The following is a 22,998-nucleotide window of genomic DNA, read 5'->3' as shown; positions in this document are numbered from 1 at the left end:
GGGACCTCCGTGTATTCGCCCAACAGGCCCACGTGGGTCTCGATAAGGGAGAGATCTTCTTCCTGCGTGTGGGGAGGGTGTCAGGAGGGCCAGGCCAGCACTGCCGGGCTCTCTGCTACCTGCGCCGCCCCCGCCCCCCAAACACACAGTTCAGCCTTCACCCCCGCTGACCTCCACATTTCGCACAGATGGGTCTGGAGCCTCCTCTGGCCAGTCTGGGAGCTCCTGGTAACCTGTGGCCTTGGCGTTGAGCAGGTGGGACAGGGAGCCCAGCTGGAAGTGGTCCCGGTCTGGGGGCAGGGTTAGAGGTGAGGGCAGGAGGAGGTATTAGGAAACGCCCTGGGGGAGTTAGCTCCCAGGTGGGGTGGACAGCTGGATCCCCTCAGCTAGGCAGGTGAAAGCGGTAGCTGTGTCCTGTTAGGGACTTCCAGCCAGAAGTTAGGACCGCGTGCCGGGAGATAAGGTTGTCTGGCCTGACTAGAGCATGGGCTGAGGGACGGGGCGGGTGGGATTGTGGAGGAGGGCGGGGGGGCCAGCAGGGGGCTCCAGGCCCAGAGATGCTGCTGCCCATCTGCCTGATTCTGCCTGGGGGGAGGCAGACGCGTGAGTGGGGCTTCTCTTCCGGAGCAATGGGGTCTGTGCGCCTCGGCACGGCCAGGCTTGGGCAGGAGGCCCCATACCTCTTGGTATGAGGATAACAACTGTGAGGAAGAGGCTGGCCAGACTGGGTCAATGGGGGAGGAAGAAGACATGCTTGGTCAGGCTCTGGACCCCAGGGGAGGCTGTGCAGTCAGAATGGGAGTGGGAAGGAGTCAGGGCCAGAGGCCCAGCTTGTGGTATCCGGCAGGTAACGCAGAGAAGGGGTGCTGGCGGGAAGGAGAGAGGGACCTCTTCTTTCCTGAGAGGTTTAAAAATCTGTCCCTCCTGGGGATGGGGGTCTGGCAGTCTCCAGAATTCTCCAGAAGTCCTGATGTCTGGCTAAGACTGGAACCTTAGGGGCACGGGCCGGGTCTGGGGTCTTGACCAATTCCTCCCCCTCCCCCAGGGGGATCACCCTTGATTTCAGCTCCCACCTTTGAAGGATGACTCCAAGACGGGGGCTGGCTTGGGTGCCAGGAAGAGCTTCTTGGCATGGCGGCTGAGAGCCCCTCCCTGCTCTGACGGGACGATCAGCTGCCGGGTGAAGCGTGCTCGGTCACGGATGTCATAGTTCTGGTCGTACTTGGCCAGACTCAGCACGTACTGGGTCAGCAGCTTGGTCTGGGGGACGAGAGTGGGGACACGGGGCTGGGCGGGCCCCGCAGCAGATCCCACAGGCCAACACCCGCCGGCCTGCTGCCTCCCCCACTCGCTGCTGCATCCCCCACTCTGCGCTCCCCCTCAAGCCCCTGGCCCTACTCCTGACCCCGGCTCCGACAACTGCCGTGCCCCGCAGAAGAGGTCGCCCTTTTAGAATCTCCTCCCTCTGGGCCGTGGGCTCCATTATTCCTCAGTGTGGGGTCCCCCTGCCCCAGACCCAGCTCCTGGCCTGCCTACTCCAGCCCGAACCAGCCTCTATACTGTGGGGTGCCAGGGTGAGTGCGGGGGGCACATGGGGATTCCCTTGGCAAGGGCTGTCCTCATGTCCCGTTGACCCACAAGGTACATTCTGAGCAGCCCAGAGTCGCAGAGGCCGTGAGCTCCCACAGAAGGTTCCGATGAGACGAGAGCAAACTGCAGCTGCCTGTGGGGTCCGTGGAGGCAGCCGCGTCCCAGGACCCCAGATCTTGATTTCTGCCTTGATCCTGGCCTTCTCGGCCCTGCGTTCACAGCATGACAGGCAGCCGACGTCCTTCAGGGAGGCCTTCCCGCACCGTGGGCTGTGTAAGGCGCTTCACACGCTCTCATGCAACATCCCAGCCCTTCTGAGAGGCACGGGCTATGCCCCCCCCTTCCAGAGGAGCAGCAGAGTCAGAAGCGACTCCTCTCAGGTTAAGGAGTCAGTCAGCGCTGCTTCCAGGTCCGGGCTCGCTGGAACCGGCCATCCACCGGCTTCCCCGCACCGCCTCCCTGCTGCCATGAGGCTGCTGCCCCCACGTGGGTCTCCACCGCTTACGAGCAAGACAAAACCACCAAGTACACAGATCTCGTGTCCCCACAGCCAGAGTACCCGGGCAGCAGGAAGCGGCGGAGGGAGTCTAGAACCCAGTCGGGTCTTCCTGACGTTGACAGGCATCCAGCCGAGGATATGGCTAACTCAGGTGACCAGAGGGAGTACCAGGAAGATGTCCATGAGGGGACATGGGGATTCCCTTGGCAAGGGCTGTCCTCATGGCAAGAGCCCCCAGCTGCTGGCTGAGAATCAGAGCCACTGCTGTGGCAAAGCTAGAGAGCCACTGTGACTCTCTTGTACCTACGACACAGCCCACAGGGACGTCGGTGGCCTCACCTTCCGCGCTCAGTCCCTTCTAGCAGTACAGTGCCTACAACAGTATTCCCACCACAGGTAAGTACTCTCAGCGCCAGACGCCCCACACGCCTTGCACTGGCCCTCATCACAGACCCGCCCTGGGCCAGACATCGTCTGACCAGTCACGGCCGGTCGATGCCCTTATCGACAGGGTCCACTCTCAAGATGCCGCTGATTCTCTTCTACAAACATCCCAGCTGGCCGACCCGACTCTCTCCCTCCCCATGTCCTTGCCTAGTTCCGGAAGGAAGTGGAAAGACGTGTTAAGGGTTTGGATCCCTCTGTTCGCAGCCTTAACTGCACATCAATAACCAACACAGGAAGGGCCTGGTTCACCGCCCCCGCTTGTCACTGCAGGATTTGCTTATAACAATTCACTACCCCTCCCCACCCCAAGGACCCACCAGAAGTCTCAGCACCCAGCCCGTACCACCAAGACCCTCCGCTCGCTCAGCCAGGATGTGCAGGATTCACGGGCAGCTCAAGAGGCCCAGGAGACCCGCTGCAGTGCACCAAGAACGGAATGAGGTTCCCACGGACCAGTGGGCTCCAGCTTCCAGAGGAAGACTTTTAAGTGGGGAACATGGACCCCTTTTTGAGAACCAATGTCAACGCACCTGCTAGCCTGGAACCACCTGTTAAATCACAGCGGGACACTGGTTCTTCAAAATACGAACGCAAAATACATCCTGACCTCACGTATAAAAATAAGCGCAAGCCGGAGGTGGCACGCAGACCGTACAGTCCTCCCGCGCGGTCCCTGCCTCCTGCTGCTCATGCCTTTACGTAACCGTCTTTCCGTGAGTGTGGGCAAGACCCGAAAGTCGCCTCTGACCAACAGGCTAGGGCAAAGGTCATGGGAGTAAAACAATTCCGTGATCCAGTTTCATTATATACGCCTTGCTCCGGAGACTTTTTTTCCCGGTGGCCTGGAAGAAATAAGCATCTGTGTAGGGAGACCCCGTTGGCGAGGAATGGGGGGTGGTCTCTCGGACAGAGGGCAGGCTCCAGCCAACAGCCAGAAGGAAGCCGGGGCCTCGGTCCCACCATCCCAAGGCACTGCATCTAAGCACCAACCAGGCCAACCTAGAAGAGAACCCTTCCCTGCAGAGCGCCGGACGGGAGCCCAGCCCTCAGCGGCATCTCGGGGCAGCCTTGCACCCGACCCCGTGAAGCCGCACCTTGACTCCCAGCCCACAGAACTGTGAGAAAACACCCACATTGTCTTAAGCCCCTGGGTTTATGGTAACTTGGGACACATCAAGAGAAAACTACTACGATGGGTCGGAAAATATAAAACTCTAAATCTAGAGAAGACTATAGGTGGGATTTTTAGTTGATCTGTGAACGGGGAAACAACTTTAAATACGAAGGCACTGGAAGGAAACGGAAATGGGAAAGTTAGGATACTGAACGAGACAGGGATGTGTAACTTTTGCATGACTACATATAGGCACCAAAAATGGTTTTTTTTGGAACTAAAGAAATAGAAGATTCATAGGGATCTTTTCTAAGCGGCAGACCTATGGCTAACTTATATTTTAATTACTATTTTTCTGGGTTTTCCAAATGGCTTATAATGATCGTGCATGACCTTTATGATATATTAAAAAAAAGTTAACTTTTTTTTTTTTTTTTTTTTAATTCTGCAGAACTCTTATCAAAATTTTCCATCCACAGTAGAGGCCAGATTCCAGCTCGCACCACGCTCCTAGCACATCCTCCCACACATCTCAGCCGGCATATCAAAAGCAAACTCACTGCTGAATGTTGCCCCGTGTCAGAGCCCAGGCGCTGTAAGGACCACCAGCACTGGGCCGCGGCCCCCAGCCCTCTGTCAGTACCTCTATTATCAGAGCTTTCGTGGCCTCTGGCCCGGAGCCTGATACCTGCTGAGGCTTACGAGGCAGAACTATGTCCGGCCTCTTGGCCTGGGCCAGGACCCGGCATGTACTAGAGACCAGTAAGTCGGGAGTGGCTGGGATTGCTGTGGCCCACGGCAGGCCCAGAGTGTCACCCATGGTACCGCGAGGGGAAGCATCACCACTGTTTTTGCACAAACATCCACGTGCGTACCCACACCTCTTCCCTCCCTGTAGGCCAACGATTCTCTTTTCTCCAGCACTCTGAGAACAGGCTGGGAAGAAAAGAAGTGGAAAACGGGAGGACCGGAGAGAGGAGAAAAGCTCTTTTTACCGAATCAAAGAACCGTCCTAAAGGGCCTGTGCCTGGGACCCATGTTCAAGTGAAGGGCACGTGGAGGTCCGCGTCCATTTGTCTGAACAGCCTATCCCGGCTGCCGTGATGGGGCCCAGCCCCTGGTGTCCTGTCTGGGAGCCGGCTTCAGCTGGCCACACCCACACTCTGCGCCAACCCTGCTACAGTTCTTCCTGCCCTGTGTCTCCTACTGTTTCCCCTACTTGGCTGGGAGCATTTGGAGGCCAGTAAACACGTCTCATCTGCTGTCATGCTCGAGGACACCCCACAGTGCCAGGCACTGTGAGCACTCAAGAAATCTAGGTCAAAGAAGGAATGAGCAGGGGCGCCTGGGTGGCTCAGTGGGTTAAAGCCTCTGCCTTCGGCTCAGGTCATGATCCCGGGGTCCTGGGATCCAGCCCCGCATTGGGCTCTCTGCTCAGTGGGAAGCCTGCTTCCTCCTCTCTCTCTGCCTGCCTCTCTGCCTACTTGAGATCTCTGTCAAATAAAAAAAAAGAAGGAATGAGCAAGTGCACCATAGCGAACAGTGACAGCTTGGGGCAATGCCACGGGGACACAGCAGCCTTCGGGAACATGCCGACATCCCCATCCCCATCTGGGGGATCAAGGGTCCTGCTCGGTCCTCAGCCCATCTGGGTGGCTTCCCACCCATGTGGCTTCATCTTTTCAAACGTCCCTCCCGCCTGTTCCTTCCTCCCCTCTGAACAAAGGAGGCACACAAATATTCGTTCAGGGAGTGCACCGTCTAGTTTCGCTTTCCAGCCTGCCTCTCCCTTGACACCGGCCGTCACAGACCCCGTCCCCCATTGCTGCCACGCATGACTGCTGCCTGTTCCCAATGCTGACCAGTGTCCGGCGCCTGACGGCCCTGCCTCCCCAGCATAGTCCCTGGGGCCCACCAAAGCCACCAAGGATCGAAGGAGCCACTGAAGACATGAGTGCCACTACCTGGAGACTGGATAGGACGGCCAAGAGGCCACCTGCAGGCGGGTGGGGACATCAACTCCAGGGTGCAGTCACGCTGCTGACCCCTGCCACCCGCTCAGACACTCGGCTCTACAGGTCACCCAGCTTTTTTTTAGGAAGGACAGAAAGTAACCATTTTGGGTTCTGTGGGCCATATGGGCTCTCACAACTAGACAACTCTGCTGTTGTTGCACAAAATTATCCATATGTGATAAACAAATGAATGAACATGGCTGTGTCCCAATAAAACTTTATTTACAAACACAGGCAGCGGGCTGGATTTGGCCCCCTACCTCACTCAACTGAGAGGGCCAGTGAGTGTGGGAACTGCCGTAGTGCTTGACCTCTCTAATGCATTGAGAACTCTGCACGTAACACTTTACTCTTAGGAGAATCTCCTTGGACCATCTCACGGCTTGCTGGACACTTACCAGGCTTTTACTATCCTGATATCCCAGCCTAGCTGAGCCATGCTCTTGGCTGTGGTACCTCCCATAACCTTTAACCTTGAGAACCACAACGGACACCAGTACCATCCCAGACCAAGCAGAGACTCGCCCTCACGTCCCTAGCACAGACTGGCCAAACACTGCTATGGTTTGGGAGGACGGACAGACCCCATCTCCTAGGATACACATTCTCCCACCAGTGCCCGCCATCATTGGCCCCTCCCTCAGGCCCACTCCTTTGTGGTTCTTTCTGGCCCTACTGTTCCCAAGGCAGCAGGAAGGACCACTCACATAGGCAGACCGGATGTCACAGCCCCATTGGGGAGCCTCTTCGACCCCGTCTACCATCCCTCCTGGCCCTTGAGCCCTCGGAGTAGCTGTGGACCCTGGGAGGACACTGGGTCCCTAGGTACACTAGACACTTGCCCTGAACTCCGTCTTCACATGGAAAGAGATGCTGGAGTTCCCGGCTGCCTGGTGAGGGCCCGCAGCATCCCGCCTGGGCCATTTCGGGGGCCCAGTACGTGTCCGGGGGTTACCTCTCCATCCTCACCTGCTTGGAGTTGGTCAGGTAGAGCTTGGCTGCCAGATTGATGACCTGCAGCTTGACAATGTCCTCCTCCGCCGTGAAGGACTTGGCCATTTTCCTCAGGACGTCAGGTGCGATCTTGGGGACGTGCTCGCAGTACTCGCCGATGAGCCACAGGATGCTGGCTCGGGCCATGGGCACCTGCGGGTGTGCGGGAGCGGTCAGGACCCGGGTACGTGTGGATGTGCGGGTGGGCACGTGGCCAGCCGAGCAAACGCCATGCCTCCCATCTGTGCTGGCCGATGAGCAGTGGGGTCCTCAGGAAATGGGCCAGGGGGCTCAAGGGGTGCCTCATTCGAAAGTTTCAACTTCGCAGGACAAAGAGAAAAACACGAGGTCCGTCCATCGGCCAGAACTTCAGAGAAAATGTGAGCGGCGGTACAGGCCGTGGAGCTCAGCAAGGGACCCGCAGGGGGGTAGAGCGAGGCTTGGGCAACTCGTGAGGGTCACCCGGTCCCCCCCTCTTTCCACCTGCGGTCCTTTCAGAGCCTGGACAGAAGGTATGGAAGCTGATTTCACGAAGGCTATAGTGTTTAATCACCAGGCTTTAAAATCCCGGGGAGGAGGCTGGGATGGGAGGGCAAGCGGGGCAGGGCCTCACCTGGATGTTGTCGGTGAGCTTGGCCAGGTGTTTGATGATGTCGCCATGCTGGGCCGGCTGCATCTGCAGCAGCTTCTTGATGACAACCACGGACTCTGCCACTACCAGCTCTGCCGGCCGGACGCGAGCGCGTGGGCCCCGGGCGGTGGGGCGGCCACGCGCAGGGGGCGTGCACGCGCCTGCCCCGCTCCCGGACCCTCAGCCCTCTTCCACAGCCCCCCGCACTCCTCCCGTGGCTCTCAGAGATGTGGCCACACTTAGACGCTAACTGAGGTGGATGGACAGACGAACACGCGTCGTGCCGGACAGACAGGTAGACGCCCCCCGCTCATCGAAGGCGGACACGCAGACCAGCACTGACCGTCACGGTTAGACAGCAGCTGCACCAGGCCATTGAGGCAGGTGTCACGGACTCGGCCGATGTTAGTGGCACAACGCCCGATGGCCTGGATCGTAGCCGCTACGAAGTCCTTGTCCATGCTGCGGATGTAGGTCTGTGGGACACCACAACAGAGTGACCCCTGCTGGCCGTGACCCCCTTCCCCATGATTCTGCAGGCCCAAGGGTGGTCTTCCGGGAAGGCTTCATTCAATGACTTGTCATGCCAGAGACGAAACCCTGGGAGAGGAAGTGACCCCCTTACCCCTCCCACAGTGATTCCCGGGCCCACAGCCAGCAGAAGACACTGGGAGGGGGTCTAAGACAACCGTTTCTCCACTTCTGGCTCTGAAGAGAAGAGCGGCCCATCAGGACAATTGTCACTGAGCACAAGGAGCTTCCGGGCAACTCTCCGGGGTCCCTCCCCTGGGAGCTGGGCCCTGGCCCGTACCTGGAATTCCCGCAGGACAGTAGGGATGTTGGTCTCATTAGCCAGGTTGGTCAACACCTCCAGCTGTGGGGAGGCAAAAAAATGGGCGGGGCAGCCAGTGGGCTTTGTGTATTTCCATAACCCCTGGTCCCAAACACACTTCCCAGGCCAGAAAACAATCCTATGGGCAGCCCTGCATCATCCTTAAACTGACGAAGGAAATGACAGATTGTAAAACTTGTCCAAAATGCAGAAAGACCAGTTTGCCCCCTAAATGGATCGCCTGCGTTGGTGGACAGACACCATGAGCAAGTCACCGCCACCTCCACTGAAAACAAAGTGTCCTCTTGCTTTTAGGATAAAGGGCAACATCCCTACCATGGTCTATAAAACTCCACAAGCCAACCCTGTCTACCTCTGTCCTCACACTGCTCTCCCCCTTACCCTCCATGCCCCAGTCATACTGGCCTTTTGTCAGACCTCTTCCTGCCCCAGGGCCTTTGCATATACTGTTTCCTCCCTGTGAAGCAGTTCCTGCCATTCCTGTCCCTGCATTCACCTAGACAATTCACGTTCATTTCTCAGGCCTCAGCTCAAGCCTCACCTCCTGGAGGAAAGCTTCCTTGGCACCAGACTAGACCAGGGCCACCTCCTCTGTGCTGACAGCTCTCTGCACTTCTCTTTCTGACTATATTTCTCAAATGGATTTTTACATTTGTTTTGCAATTAGCTGCTCAGTGTCTCCTCTCATTCCGCTAGGCTGTAAGCTCCAAAGGGCAAAGTGTCTGATGAGTCTGCCATCCTCATACCCCGAGATCTAGCCGTGACTGACACATAGTAGATGTTCAGAGTCGGGATTAACTGCCGCTGAATGAAATTAGTAAGGAGGAGGCAGAGCAGGAATGAAATGTGGGTAGGGGCTCCTGACACCACTTCTGTGGGTGTATGTTTGCGTGAACACCTGAGGGGGGTAGGTGTGTGGGGAAAGGAACACGGTGGGTGGAAGACAGGAGACCACTGGGTGCGGGGCAAAGGAGGAACTCTGTAGTCAGCAGGACTGACTCTGGGCTCGGGACCTTGGGTCTACATTTTTATAAAGCGGAGACAATGTCTGCTTCCCTAGTTTATTATGAAAATCAGGTTACTTTACATGTGAAAAGCGGCAGAGGTCTGACAGGTGATAGACCAGGGCACTCTCAGCAGCCCAGCTTCCTGAGCAAACACCTGACCCCAGTGGCCCTGGGCGGAGCCCCAGAACTAGGCAGGCACCACGGTGGCCCTGCGGAGGTCCCTGTTTGCGGGTGGGGGCGGGAGGGAGGCGGAAAGGCGGCCTCACTCACCTTCAGGATCTTGATCTGGGTCGGGTCGGTGGATCTGATGTAGAAGCTCTTCAGGTAGGGCTCGAACATACCCTGGCGCAAGAGAGGCGGCCCCAGGGCGCTCCTTCGCAGCCCGAGCGGGCTCATTCCCAGAGCTCCCCCAGCTGTCCCGACCGGAGGCGCAGAATCCCTCCTGCCGCCGCACGGTCCTCCCACCTCCCTCTCAGACGTGACCAGCGGCCCTCACGATGCAGGCCCTGCTCCTCGTCCCGCGCTTGGGGTCTCCCCTTTCCCACGCTCCGCCCAGCTAAGGCATCCCCGTCCTGCCGTCCCGGGGCCGCCCGCACCCACTCCCACCGCCACGCAGCCCGTGCTCACCCGGCGCTTGATGGACATGGTGGCCACGTTCTGGAGCACCACGTACTGCACCTCACTACGGGGACAGCTCAGAGGCACCCCGGGCCCTCCGCTCCCGCGAGGAAGGGAGGTGGGCCGAATAGGAGGGCGGGGAGGGCCCCAGTCGGGGGAGGGCACGAATGGGGTCAGTACAGCGCGGGGGTGGGGGTGGGGGGAAGAGTGGGGCACCACGTGTGCACCCGGGGTCGGAGAAGAGCTGGGAGGGCCTGCCTACCCCTCGCGAAATGGGCAGCGTGGGTGGATGTAGGTCAGCTCGCGGGGAGGGAGGGTGCTGCCCACCCCAGCCACCCCTCCCCGTGCGGGCGGGGCAGGCCGTGGGGGGGGCGGGGCAGGCGGGGGGGGCGGGGCAGGCCGTGGGCGGGGCGCACCTGTGGCTGCGCAGCAGACGCACCAGCGCCTTGGCGATGACGCCCACCTCCGCCTTGGGCGCCAGGTGGAAGTAGAGCTGTGCCACCGCCATGACCACCGCGGCGCTGCGGCTCTGCAGCAGCGGCTTCGTATTGCGCAGCAGCAGCCGGTGGTCGGGGTCCATGACGTAGGGCTTGCGGGCGGGCACTGTTGTGGTGGCCGCCTCCTCCGAGCCCGGGCCCTTGGCCTCATCCTCTTCTGAGCCGTAGAAGGCTTTCTCGGGGTTCTCCTCCAGCAGAGATTCCTAGGCGGAGACGGGGGCGGGGTGGGGGGGGCAGTGGGCGCCTCCTCCGGGCCGCCCTCCGCCCCGCGCTGCAGGGGGCGGGGTGCACTCACGTTCTGCGTGGGGCTGAGGAACTGCGTGCGCGCGTAGCGGGTGAGCATGCTGATGATGACCACCTGGCCCCACTCCTCCACGTCGATGAGCAGGTTGCAGAGTTTCCGGTAGTTCTTGTGAATCAGGTCGATGCGCTCTGGGCAGACCTCCTCGAAGGCCATCACCACGCTGCCCGCCACCAGCTGAGGCAAGAGAGTGTGAACAGGAAGGGCAGAGGGCCTCTGGGCCCCTCCTTTCCACCACCCATCCGTGTGTGCTCATGTACACACCGTAGTCTTGTCGGCCAGAAGCTTCTCAATGACCTCGATCAGCTGGTCCTTCTGGTCAGAATCCAAACTGAAGGGGAAACGGTTGCGAGGGATTTGCCCCTCCGCCCTCCCAGCTCACACTGTGCTCACCCCCCGCCACCCAACCGTATGGGTAGACACTGTCCTCCATCTCTATCAGTTCCCCAAACCACCTCAAACCACCCGAAATACGAGAGAAGGGCAATCTGCAAGACTTGGGAGAACCCAGGTAGGCTGGGGGCTTGAGGCCGCCCCCTGAGGAGTGAAGGGCTAGGTTGGGGCGTACCTGTAGAGCTTAGGGATGGCGTGAGCAGCTGTCTTCCGTACATAGGGTGACATGTCCGAGGCAGCTTCCTTGATGGCCAGCATCATGATGGGCACGATGATGGGCACCCGGATGCTAGAGAGGACGCGGAGGGCACTGGCGCGAATCAGCTGGTTGGGGTCCTAGGAGCAGAGGCAGAGGCACAGCCCTGAGAGAGCACAGTGGCCTGGTGGGAAAGGCCGTGTCAGTGGAACTCACTGTCCCTAGCCACCAGCAGTTCCTGCCTCCCCGAATGAAGTGCCAGTCTTAGGGACCTGGGGGGGGGGGGGCGCGGGGAACCACTTGAGGGAACTGAACTCTCGTCCCTGCTGCAGAAATCTAACACCGGGAACAGTTGTGGCGGCGCGTTGCTTCATTTTTAGGGAAGAGGGAAAATCTTCCAGGATACCTAGAGTGTCTGAAACACTTCCTGGTCCTTGGGTGGGATTTGAGGTGGGAGAGGTCTTTGTATGGTGACTTTGAGGTGACTGCCTGCAAATTCAAGCTGGCCTCCTTTGTGGAGTTCATCGTTAATACTCCTTCCCCCCAGCAACCTCCTAGAATTTGCTCTTCTTCTTTTTCCTTCAGTGTTTAGAACAGACAGGGGCACAGGAGCCTATCTTTCCTCCTGTTGCCTCCAGGGCACACGGGAGCACAGCCTTAGACACGGTACAGTGCAATCATGTGAGAGCAACAGCAGCTGCCCTGGCTGTAAATTGCTGTGAATTTTAGAGAATGGTGGACAATGGGAGAGGTGCCAAAGCACGGGCAGGTGCCTTCTTGATGTTCTAAAACGGAGGAAAAGAAGATCCATGAAATGACAGGGCACGATGATGGTAATCCCTGTCAAAATTCTAGAAGCAATTTTTTAAAAAATATTTTATTTATTTGACAGAGAGAGATGACAACTAGGCAGAGAGGCAGGCAGACAGAGAGGGGGGAAGTAGGCTCCCTGCTTTAACCCAGGTTTAGAAGCCTTATTTAAAAAGCAGGAGTCGGGGCGCCTTGGTGGCTCAGTGGTTAAAGTCTCTGCCTTTGGCTCGGGTCATGGTCTCAGGGTCCTGGGATCGAGCCCCGCATCGGGCTCTCTGCTCAGCGGGGAGCCTGCTTCCTCCCTTCTCTCTCTCTGCCTGCCTCTCTGCCTACTTGTGATCTGTCAAATGAATAAATAAAATCTTTAAAAAAAATAAAATAAAATAAATAAATAAATAAAAAGCAGGAGTCTGGGGGCACCTGGGTGGCTCAGTGGGTTAAAGCCTCCACCTTCGGCTCAGGTCATGATCCCGGGGTTCTGGGATCGAACCCCGCATTGGGCTCTCTGCTCAGTGGGGAGCCTTCTTCTCCTCCTTCTCTATTTCCCTCTCTGCCTGCTTGTGATCTCTAATAAATAAAGTCCTAAAAAAATAATAAAAAGCAGGAGTCTGTATTTTCACAGAGTCAAATCATATCCTATCTACTGCTCTAACCTGTTTTTTCCCTTGTATTTGGAAATGATTATGGATTCACAGGAAGTAACTAAAAAAAGCATTTTCCTTTTTGATAGGGTTATGAGGCTGGTTGATTTCAGCAAGCACTGGTGGGCGTCTCGTAGCCCCCGGCTGGCCATTTTTGATGCAGGCCTTTTGTTTCGCTTCATATAAGCATTTGAAGAGCAGGACTCATGTCAGTTTTGTCTCTGTATCGCCACAGCCCTTTGCACGTGAAAGTGTTAAGAAATTTTTCTGCTATTGAATAAGACCGTTTCTAACCAGGTAAGAAAATGCCAGCTGACTGTATAGTTAGGTGGATCCACAACTTGGTCAAACATTCTACTTGGGGAAGGTTTATGAGCAGATTGGCGTCTGCCTGGAAACATGATACACGATGGGACTGAGTCTGCTGGCCTAGTCTGCGCAGCTTATCAACATCTTGGAGGAAGACGCAGAATCAGGAGGACAAGAACTAAAATTTACAGTCACCCTGAACTGGGTGCTGTGCTAAACCAATAAAATGCCCTATAATAGGGCTTCATGGGGGTCCTAGGGACCAAGTGCATCAAGACAGGATGTAGGGAGACCTGGATTATCTGCGCACTGGAGGTCTGAGTTGAGCAAAGCACAGATGTGGGCTGCTAAGGAAGCAAACACAGTCTCAGCCTGGGTGGATCAAAAGAAGGGAGAATCCTTGCTGGAAACGAATGGTTCCAATCATTGCTTCTGATTGTTCTAATTGTTCAATGGTCCTAATCGCCTTGTTTCAACGCTAGAGGACTGACCGGTTGTACTGAACTCACTGGAAATGGATGGTCATGTGTTCGTGGCCTCTGCGCTGACCTTTGAGCCCAACACACACACACACACACACACACACACACACACACACACACACGTCTGAGGCAGCTCTCCTACTTTGTTGTTTTCCTCTGGGTAGAGCGCATTTGTTTTCAATAAACCCTTCTGTCCTCCTTACCCAATTCCAGAGTCATTGTTCTCCACAGAAACCCAGACTAGGAGCCCCCGCTGCTGCCAAGGCTGTGACCCGCAGAGGCGAGGAACCCGGTCAGCCGGCCCCTCACAGAGTCGGTCTTAAGGAGGGGACTTCTGTCCGGTTGTGGCCACATTTCCTTTATACCAAGGGGCAGGGAGCCCAGGGCTCTCCAAGTTCAGGGTCTCGGTGGTGGCTGTTCGCGGCCACCATCATCACAGGCTCCTCAGGGGCGGAGTGACACGGCCTCTGGGCACCCACCCCACGTCTCCCGGCCCTCGGGAGCTGGCCTCCCCCCGCTGAGGGTCTCGCCGGTCCTCTGCTCTGCCGCCGCCCCTCCCCACTGCAGGCAGGTAGGGACGGGGCCCCAGGCTGCCCCCCCCCACACCGGCCTCTCCCGGGGCCCGCTCCTCCGGCACAGGGGGACAAAGCGACCCCTCTGACCTTGAGGCCGCGCTGGAAGGTGGAGATGGACAGCAAGGCCAGGTCCTGCTGCTCCTCGGCGTAGCGCACCAGGTACACGTACACGAGCTTCTTCACCTGGGGAGCGCGGGTTGCTCAGCGCGATGGCGCCCCCCACCCCAGGAGGTGTCGCCACCCGCGGGCTGTGGTCCCGGGGACCGATTCTTCCCGTGGCAGGAGAGCGTCCCCGGTGTGCCCGGGGCCTCCACTCAGACCCACGCAAACAGTGTCTGCTGAACCGAGGGCACTCTGAGCAAGCCAGGCCCGGGGGGGCTGGACTGTCCTCCTCACCCCAACAGCGGGAGCGTGGGGACCCCTCCCGGGCGCGCTCACCTCTATGTTCTTGCAGGCCACGTTCTTCACCACGGCGGGGAACAGGTCTGAGGCGTTCTTTCCCCGCGCGATCATCTGGGGCGTGGGGCCGAGGGAGGGGGAGGAAAAGCGGGGAGGCCCACGCTTATCAGGGGAAGGGCCGCAGGGAGCCGAGGAGAGCTGCTCTCCGACCCCTGCCCGCCAGCCGCCCACCCCGAGGACGCCTTCCTCACTCACAGCCACGATCCTCTTCATGGCCTCCAGCTTGAGGGAATCCTTGTTGGTGTCCAGCATCTCCTTCAGGTCGTCATGCCTGCCGGGTGGGGGAGGCACAGGACATCAGCAGGGGGCACCCGTCTGGAGCCAGGCAGGAGGAAGTGACCTGGGCAGGGGACCCGGGGCCGGGAGAAACGGGGGCCAGCCCATGGTACGGGCTGATCTGGGTCCCCCTCCAAAGAGATGTCAAAGTCCTAACCCTGAGGACCCCAGAAAGTGACCCTCTTTGGAAACGGCTGCCACAGTTGTAATGAGGAGGAAGTCCCACGGGAGTATGGCCGACGCAGTGTTTCTAGTGTTCTAAGAAGGCGGCCGTGTGGACAGAGAGACACAGGGGATGCCAGGTCAAGGCAGAGAATTGGGGTGATCCATCTCCACGTCAAGGAACGCCAGGGATTGCCAGGAAACTGCCAGAAGCCGGGGTGGGGGCAAGGATCCCTCTGCATTCTGGCCTGCCAGCCTCTGACTGTGCGACAACACACTTGTTCGGAACGACGCACTCTGGGGCTGTGTTACGGCACCCCTAGGAAACCCCTACCGGCGGGGACCCAGAGCTGGAAGACAAGGGAAAGATCTGGGGCACCAAAAGTACGGGCCCCGCCCAGAAAATGGCCAGCTGGAGAGAAGGGAAAGCTCTGGAGCTGGTGGGAAGGAGTCAGCGTCCAAACAGGAACAGAATGTTCCTGCCCCAGCCCAGGTGTGTTCCCCGGGCCCGGAATCCACAGACTGACCTAACTCCCAGGACTGGATGGGTCCCGGGGCTCCAGAAATCTCTTGAGATGCCCTCAGAACAAAAGCCAGAACTGTCACTTAGCATTCAACGGGAATTCCAGGAAGTTAAAAAGCTATCCTGGGAGAAATAAATGAAGATTTGAGTAAATGACCCCGGCACATGGCTGGAAGGAAGAGAGGTCGTCCTCAGGCCAATACATAAATTCGTGCACTGTCCAATGAAATTTCAATGAAGGCATTTTGTCAAACTTCCTGACATGGCAGCAAAATTTGCCTGGAGAAAAAAAAGCTAAAAGCTCCAAAGAATAATGTGGGGAAGAAGAGAACAATGGAGCAACGACAGGCAGCTCACCCTCCGGGAGCTGCAAACACAAAACAGAGCAATGACAGAAACCCCACGGTACCAGATTAAAAACAAAGTCAAAGGTCATAGGGGTCAGTTTCATCATTGGGTCTGAATGGGTACATTAGGAACAAGTAACCCACCAGTGGAAGGAAGAACCTTTCATTCCCACACATACACGCTGCTGGGACAGCTGCTGGGCAGCAAAGCATTGAGCTGATCCACGCATCTCGGGCCAAAAGAAACCCCACATCTGTGATTAATTGTGAAATGATTCTTAAACACAGTAGTGAAAGGGGAAACTTTTCTTTTCAAGGTCATAAAGTTATCAGTAACCAGATGGCTAAGGTTTTTTTTTTTTAACTTTGGCATATAAAAGTACATTAAAGGAAAAAAATAGGGCAACTGTATTTGTTTGCTAGGGCCGCGTGACAAAGCAGCACCCACCAGGTGGCTTAAACAACCTAAACTGATTTTCTCACAATTTTAGAGGCTAGAAGTCTGAGATGGTGTCGGCGGGCGTGGTTTCTTCTGAGGCCTCTGCCCTCGGCTTGTGGAAGGCTGCCTCCTCTGTCTGCACAGGGTCTCCCCACCCGTGTGTGTCCCTGTGTCCAAATTTCCTCTTCTTATAAGGACACCGGTCAGACTGGATTGGAGCCCTAAAGACCTCATTTGAACATAATAATCACCTCTTTAAAGACCCTTTCTCCAAATATAGTCATATTCTGAGGTACTGGGGGTTAGGACTTCAACACAGGAATTTGAAGGGGACACAATCCAGTCTATAATAGCAGCAGGAAGGAAAATATTGGGGATGTGGCAAATTAAAATTTAATATTCAAAATAAAGTACTGATATCAATGTAAGGTCTACATCCAGCACTCACTCTCACGGCTGCCGCAAGCAGAACCACCCTCTGCTTGCCCTCCCACGTAGACACACCCCTGAGCTGTAGCTCCCCATTCCACGAGTAGAGTATGGTCTGGTATTCCTTGGCCAGGTACCCTTGTGCAGTGAACAACCTGCCCAACCATGCTCAGTGGAGCATGGGGCTAGGGGCTGGTGGTCAAAGATGTGAACAGAGACGTGAAAGACGTGAACAGAGAACTACGAATAAACTCATGAAAAAAAATGTGTCTGTACACAGCTGATACAGCTGTGGGACAACTGATGTGCTCGTGCGTCACCCAAACAGTTCCAAATGTGGCAAGCAGCTGTGTGTGGGGTCCTGCACGGTTCTCTCATCTCCCAGACGATACGCTGATGACCCACCGCCTGTGACCCAGGCTAGAAAGGAACCATCACCGGTAGAAATTAAAAAGCAGTGAAACATTTAGAAACACTAGAAAATCAGAAGTCGGGGGGAGCAGTGAGAGCCGGGAAGAGCATGACGATGGTCGCAGGCAGGCACCTGCGATGCCGCAGAGAGATGACTAATGACAGAGGCTCAGAGGAGGAGGGGACGGGCCGCCGTGCGCTCGGGCTGCATTCTGCAGGGACGCCTGCGCGCCTCCACACGTGCAGAAAGGACGGAAGTGGGACTAGGAGATGGATGTTCCAAGGCTTTTAGGAAGTGCCTTTCCTGAACCGATTTTTTGAAGGAAAGCGAAGTAGAAAGACGATGTTTTCCAGAACACAGAGGACTTGCTAGCTGTCACACGAAGGCAAAAGATGTGCAGCCCCAGCCACGTTGATCTAAAATTCCCTCACGTGGGGGATGCCCCCCCAAATCGGAGGGTCCTCTCAGTCTCCCAAACACAGACCAGATGGTCAGTTCCCAAGGGGCAGAGCTCAGGACAGTGGGGGTACAGAAAGAGGGACAGACCATGCAGCCGGGCCTGGACTGCACTGCGGCTGCGGCAGGTGGGAGGGGAAGGAAAGCCGGGCCCCAGCATCCCCACCACTGAACTGCCGGGTCCTTCCACACATACACCTCACCATCAACTCACACCTCACCAACACCTACACACCCAACACGCCCCCACCAGCGCCATCCACACGTACCACAGACACTCCTATATGTCCCCACACCTCCCTCCATAGACTTACCCACACCCCCACAGACACACCAGAACCCCCAGACACACACAATTCATACGCAAACCCACACACGCGCACAAAAGCCTTCTGCAGACACACACCCACAGCCCCCAGAGAAACCCATGGTCACAGACCCACACCCCTCCCGATTAGACTCTTTACACAAAAACACCCTCTACACGTAAGCCCACATATCCACCAACACACACTTCCCCTACACATCCCTAGACACCCACAAACACACACACACCCCACAAGACCTCTCCGTTCTCCCCCACACCCTCACCTAGACACGCACAACCCACACGACACAGCCCCCACACGCCTCCTCCGCCACACACCACGTACACAGACGTCCTTGGACAGAACCGTCACCGGGTCGCATTTCCCAGTGTCCAGCAGACTCCTGGTTGAGATTCTGGAGGATGAACTGAGGCTTCTAGGATCAAACACACACAGCCTCATGGATCCTCCGACCTCCTTCTGAGGGGTCAGCCTGGGGCGGCCTCCCTAGGAGCAGCTGGAGTTGGCCGGGTCCTCTTTCGCTCTGGGTGTTCTCTAAAGCAGACTGCCTCACGCCCGGGTGTCCTCGCCACTCCCAGAAATGCCACAGGCCCCTGTCAAATGCCCCAGGGCACCGCGGCAGTGCCCATACCGCCCCAGCCTCCTGGCCTAGGGCCCCGCACCCCAGAGCCCTGGAGGCTCCTGGCCAGGCCCAGGGGAACTGAGGGAGCAGAGGGACAGGGGGTAGAGAGTGCTCCGAGCTGGACCCCCAAATGCCCGGTGACAGACAGCAGCTCCCTCCTAGGAGGCCCACTCCGGGCCCCACGTCTTCATAGCACCCGCTCGTGTGCCCAAGAGGGAGAGGAAGCGAGGAGTACACAGCGAGGCCCTGAAGCCTGGAAACTCTAGCCTCCCATGGTCAGATCCCCTTACACCACCTTCGCTCTGACCTGTCCCCTGGCCTGGCCCGAGGAACTCTCCAGAGGCCAGGCAGGCGTGCTCACCCTCCCTTGATATACACCTTCCTCCCTCTCACCACCCGAACCCCAATCCCCAGGTGGGCCTTAGCCTGTCTCAGAACCTCCCCTGGAGCCCACCTGAGCCAGGACGGGGGGGAGGGGGAGGGGAAGATCAAGGTGGGTCACATTATCCCCCTCCCTGAGAGCTGCCAGAGGTAAGTTCAGCCCCCTCATGCCCTCAGCCCCCCCCACACTGTGCCCCTGACACCTCCCCCTACCCCGGGGACCCTAAATCCCAGCGGGGTCCTCCTCCTGAGGAGCTGGGACTGGGAAGAGCCTGAGCCAAGAGCAGCAGCTGCAACCACTTCCTTCCCAGCGGCGGGAGAGGGTCCCCAGGAGTCCTCTGTACCTCAGCGGCTGGCTCTGTCCCTGACTCTGGCCAGGCTCTGGGCAGGGTCCCTCCAAGGGCGCTTCCGGGGCTGTGTCTTCCTCGGGAGCCTGCAGCCACCGCAACTCCTCGGGCTGCAAGGCCTGGTACCAGGGTGGGGGCCCCCCCTCAGGGCCCAGCACGGGGCTGGCGGCCTCCTGGTCAGCCCCACAGGCCCCTCTGCCCCCCGGCCTCCCCGCGGCCCCCGGGAGCTGCAGGAACCGCTGCATTGGGCACCGCCAGGTCCTGTTCTGAGATGAGACTGAGCTGACCGGGGAGCCAGGAACGCCTGTCGCCTGTCTCTGTCCTAGACGGCCCGCCCCCGAAACTCAGAAACCAGACACGGGCAGGGAAGGAGGCTCTGGTTTCCTTTTCACTGCTCAGAGACAGGACTCAAGAGGGGGAGGAAGGTAGGGAGCGGGGACTAAGACACCCCAATCTCTGGCCGGGGGTGCAAGCGGGGCAGGGGAGAGCTGATCCAGACACAGGAGGGACGCCCTCCTCACCTCCACTTTCCGGCCACATCTGGACCTCAGCCTCCCCAGAACTGCTCTTCCTCAGAAATCCTGAACACCTCCTGCCCACTCTGACCCGAACCCGAGCCAGGTCCTCAATTCCTTCCTTCCCATTGGCCTTCTCTGATCTCTACTTCCTCCCTCCCTGGCCCAGGGGGTTCTGCCCCCCGGCTCCAGCCGCTCCCTCACTCACCCCTGGCCCTGCTGCCCCTACCCTGCCAGGAGTACCTGGCTTCCTTTGCTGCGTTTCAGACTCCCTCCACGTGCCTCAAATCCCCGCCCACAGCCTTGCTCTCTCGATCTCAGAGCTTTGCCACCTGCTTCTGGCAGAAGATGAAAGGCCTCAGACAAAATCCCCAACACCTGCCTTGCCCCTCCTCCTGCCCTCCTTCCCCTGGCAGCAGTCCTCCTCAAAACCAGCTCCGTCCCCCCCCCCCCCCCCACAAGCTCTGTAGGCCTCTCCTCCCACCACCCACGGGTCCCCGAGCCTTCGGTTCCCTTCAGCCTCTCCCACACTACCGGCTCCTCCCAACAGCAGTTAGACTTGCTCTCCCGTCCTGATAATAAATAAAAAAATAACAGCACAAATGAAATAAACAAACCTTCTTGAACTACTGATCTCCTCAGGCAACTGTTTTTTTCTCTCCCCTTCACAAACTTCCAGAAAGCAAATTTCCCATTTGCTGTGTCTGATTTATTCACCTCTTATTTGCCCCTCTACTCGCTTTCACTGGTTTTAGACACTAATAAGAATTTAGGGCTGAGGGGCCGTGACGTCTGGAACTTACATGGTTCAGCCAAAACTCTTGGCGGCCAGAGGGTCATACAAACCAAATACGGCAGAATGTCAACAGTGGTTGGATGGAGGTAGAGGATATGCCGGTACTCCTTGTATCACGCACTCAATTTTTCTGTTTGTTTAACATTGTTCATATAGAATGTTGGGGAAAATAATCTAGCTCCCCCTCTTCGGGCTTGGCCAGGCTCGTCCCCCAGGACAGGAGGTGGGGAGCAGAGCGGGGCTGACCTGCTCTTTGTCAAACCAACAGTCATGATTTCTTTCCCTTGTTTGTGTTGATCTTGCTGGTGGTCTCCTCCGTCTTGAAAGCACATTCGGTTTTCCTCCTGTCTTTGGTTTACTTTTCCTCACCTTCAAACACTTTGCCCTGCATTCTGGTCATCCCTAACATCTGCATCTTCACAGTCCGTCTCTGCACTTTCTGCACGCATTTCATCAACTCCCCCTGAGTTATCTTAACTTCCTTCTGTGGCTTTGATTAATGCATATATGTTAATGACCTCTCCTGCAAGCCCAGCTACCTCCTAGGCTTGAATATATCCCTCAGAGCTTACAATCTGTCTGTCAAAAGCTGGGCTCAACATTATTTTCACCAACTTGCTTGTAATGTCTTTATTTCCAATAACACTGGACGGTGCCACCATCTATCCAGTTATGAGAAATAGTAACCTGAGTATTATCCTTATCTTCTCCCTCCAGTTAATCTTCAGGTCTGTGACTTCTACTGCCTCGGAGGTCCTCAAATCCTCTGCCCCTCCCACAGTCTAGACCACCCTCCTGTCCGCCTCCCTTGTCTCCTGCTCAAACCAGCATACCCCCGATGTCTTCTCCACAATCCTTCTGAAACGCCAATCTGAGATCACCTGTTCTTGGTGAGCACTTGGCATCCTCTCACCCTCATTTCTGGTCACTCCAGGGCTTGCACACAATTCCGGCCATACTGTATTAGCACCTACAAAACGTGTGACCTAGCTCCCCCATCTCCCCACCGCCCTACAGGCTCGTTCCTCTGCCTGGAACATCTCTCTCCCCTCCCTCCGTCCTCAAGGGATAGGGACCAGCTCCTAGCATCCCTCCGAAGCTCCTACAATACGGATTCTTCCCCTGTGCTCCCCTCTAGAGCAGCCAGAGGACGAGGACCGAGGGCTGTCTCAGGTTCACGCCTGTACTCACAGGGACTAGGAGGAGAATGGCCACAGCAGCCCCTGACAAATGCTTATTTCAGGATTTACAAACAAACGAAAGAACCAACGAGTGAGCCGAAGGTGGGGGGTCGGTGGTAGAAGGGTGGAAAGTCCAGGTGGGGCTGAACTCTAGGGTCCAGGTGGGAAGCAGGAGTGTGTGAGCACCGGCCAGATGCGAGGAGACGGGGGCGCGAGCGTGGGGCCAGAATGAGGGACATGATTTGTAGGAGGGGCCAGGCCTGCGAGGTTCCGAGGGCCCCAGCGCGGGCCTTCCCAGACAGGCCCCAGGCTCAGGCTCAGGGACGCTGACCCCTCCCCCGCGGAGCCGGCTCGCCCCGCGCGAAATGGGCGGGGAACCTGTAGTGCAGACCCAGACCGCAGGCATGCCCGGGCCGGGAGGACCGCCCCCTCCCCCGCCGGCCTGCAGCCCCTCCCGGGGTCCCGGCTGGGCCGTGGCGCGGGGCGCCGGCGCGGGGGAGGGGGGCCCCCGGGGCCCGGCCGCGGCCGGAGGGGGCAGGGCGGGCTTCCGGTCGGCGCGGCCGGGGCGCTGTCCATGGTGCCGGCGCGCCACGGGCTCCCTCACCGCTTGTAGTCGGAGGAGAAGATGCCGCCGCTCGCCGGGTCGTGGCCGTACTCGGGCTCCCCGGGGCCGGCGGAGCCGCCCTTGTCCTCGCCGTAGGCGGGGGCGGCCGACATGGGGCGGCCGGGCCGAGCGCTTCGCCGGGGCGGAGGCTGCGGCCGAGGAAGCGAGCGCAGGCCGGGCTCCGCAGAGGCCGCAATCTGCACGAGCGGAGGCAGCGCGCGGATTTATCAATCAGCGCCGCGCCGTGAGGCTCTTAAAGGCACCGGCGCGTGCGGAGCGGAGGGCGTGTCCACGGAGGGGGCGGGGCTGTGCCGTGGGGGCTGGGCCCGCCCTCACCCTCGGAAATCCCCGCCCCCTCCCCCTCCCGGGAAAGGAGACTCCAGTCCTTTAGAGGGATTGGATGCACCTCCGCGTCCTGAGGAGGGACAGCCTTCCCGGAGAGGCAGAGCATCTTCCCTCACCCTCCCGACCACCCAGCTCCGCTCATTCCAGACACAGCCACATATGCTTCCCCGCGCAGTGGAAGGAAAGCCGGGGACTGAAGAGGAGGCTGTGTCCCAGTGCTGGGGGTCCTAGAGCGGGAAGGAGGCACAGCACCCAGAGACCCGCTTCAGAGACCGAGGACGCTCCTTCTCCCAGCTCCATCTTTCCTAGAAAACCTGGGCCCCTCGGATGGTGTTTTGGTTTCTCACCAGGAAGCCAGGGGATTTCCTGGACGTGACAGAATTTAAGGAGGTTTTGTCCGTGGG

At 57.9% G+C, this 22,998-nt stretch overlaps 1 protein-coding gene across 1 annotated transcript in view; it reads right to left on the bottom strand.

Annotated features, from left to right (window-relative positions):
* The window catches only part of AP3B2 (adaptor related protein complex 3 subunit beta 2), a 29,027-nt gene extending 6,537 nt beyond the window's left edge, over positions 1-22,490 (bottom strand). The window contains exons 1-16 of the mRNA XM_046008846.1: positions 22,250-22,490; positions 14,626-14,701; positions 14,410-14,484; positions 14,059-14,154; positions 11,134-11,294; positions 10,830-10,896; positions 10,560-10,742; positions 10,184-10,467; positions 9,777-9,831; positions 9,420-9,491; positions 8,101-8,163; positions 7,633-7,765; positions 7,272-7,381; positions 6,635-6,811; positions 1,074-1,260; positions 172-290 (exon numbers count right to left, since the gene is read on the bottom strand). Of these exons, the coding sequence (XP_045864802.1) occupies positions 172-290; positions 1,074-1,260; positions 6,635-6,811; positions 7,272-7,381; positions 7,633-7,765; positions 8,101-8,163; positions 9,420-9,491; positions 9,777-9,831; positions 10,184-10,467; positions 10,560-10,742; positions 10,830-10,896; positions 11,134-11,294; positions 14,059-14,154; positions 14,410-14,484; positions 14,626-14,701; positions 22,250-22,362 (1,971 nt within the window). The 5' untranslated portion in view covers positions 22,363-22,490. The remainder of the gene's footprint in view (positions 1-171; positions 291-1,073; positions 1,261-6,634; positions 6,812-7,271; positions 7,382-7,632; positions 7,766-8,100; positions 8,164-9,419; positions 9,492-9,776; positions 9,832-10,183; positions 10,468-10,559; positions 10,743-10,829; positions 10,897-11,133; positions 11,295-14,058; positions 14,155-14,409; positions 14,485-14,625; positions 14,702-22,249) is intronic.
* Between the last annotated feature and the right edge of the window lie 508 nt (positions 22,491-22,998).

The sequence above is a fragment of the Meles meles genome, chromosome 6 (genome assembly GCF_922984935.1).
Source record: "Meles meles chromosome 6, mMelMel3.1 paternal haplotype, whole genome shotgun sequence".
NCBI lineage: Eukaryota > Metazoa > Chordata > Mammalia > Carnivora > Mustelidae > Meles > Meles meles.
This window is presented reverse-complemented; position numbering and strand designations above follow the sequence as displayed.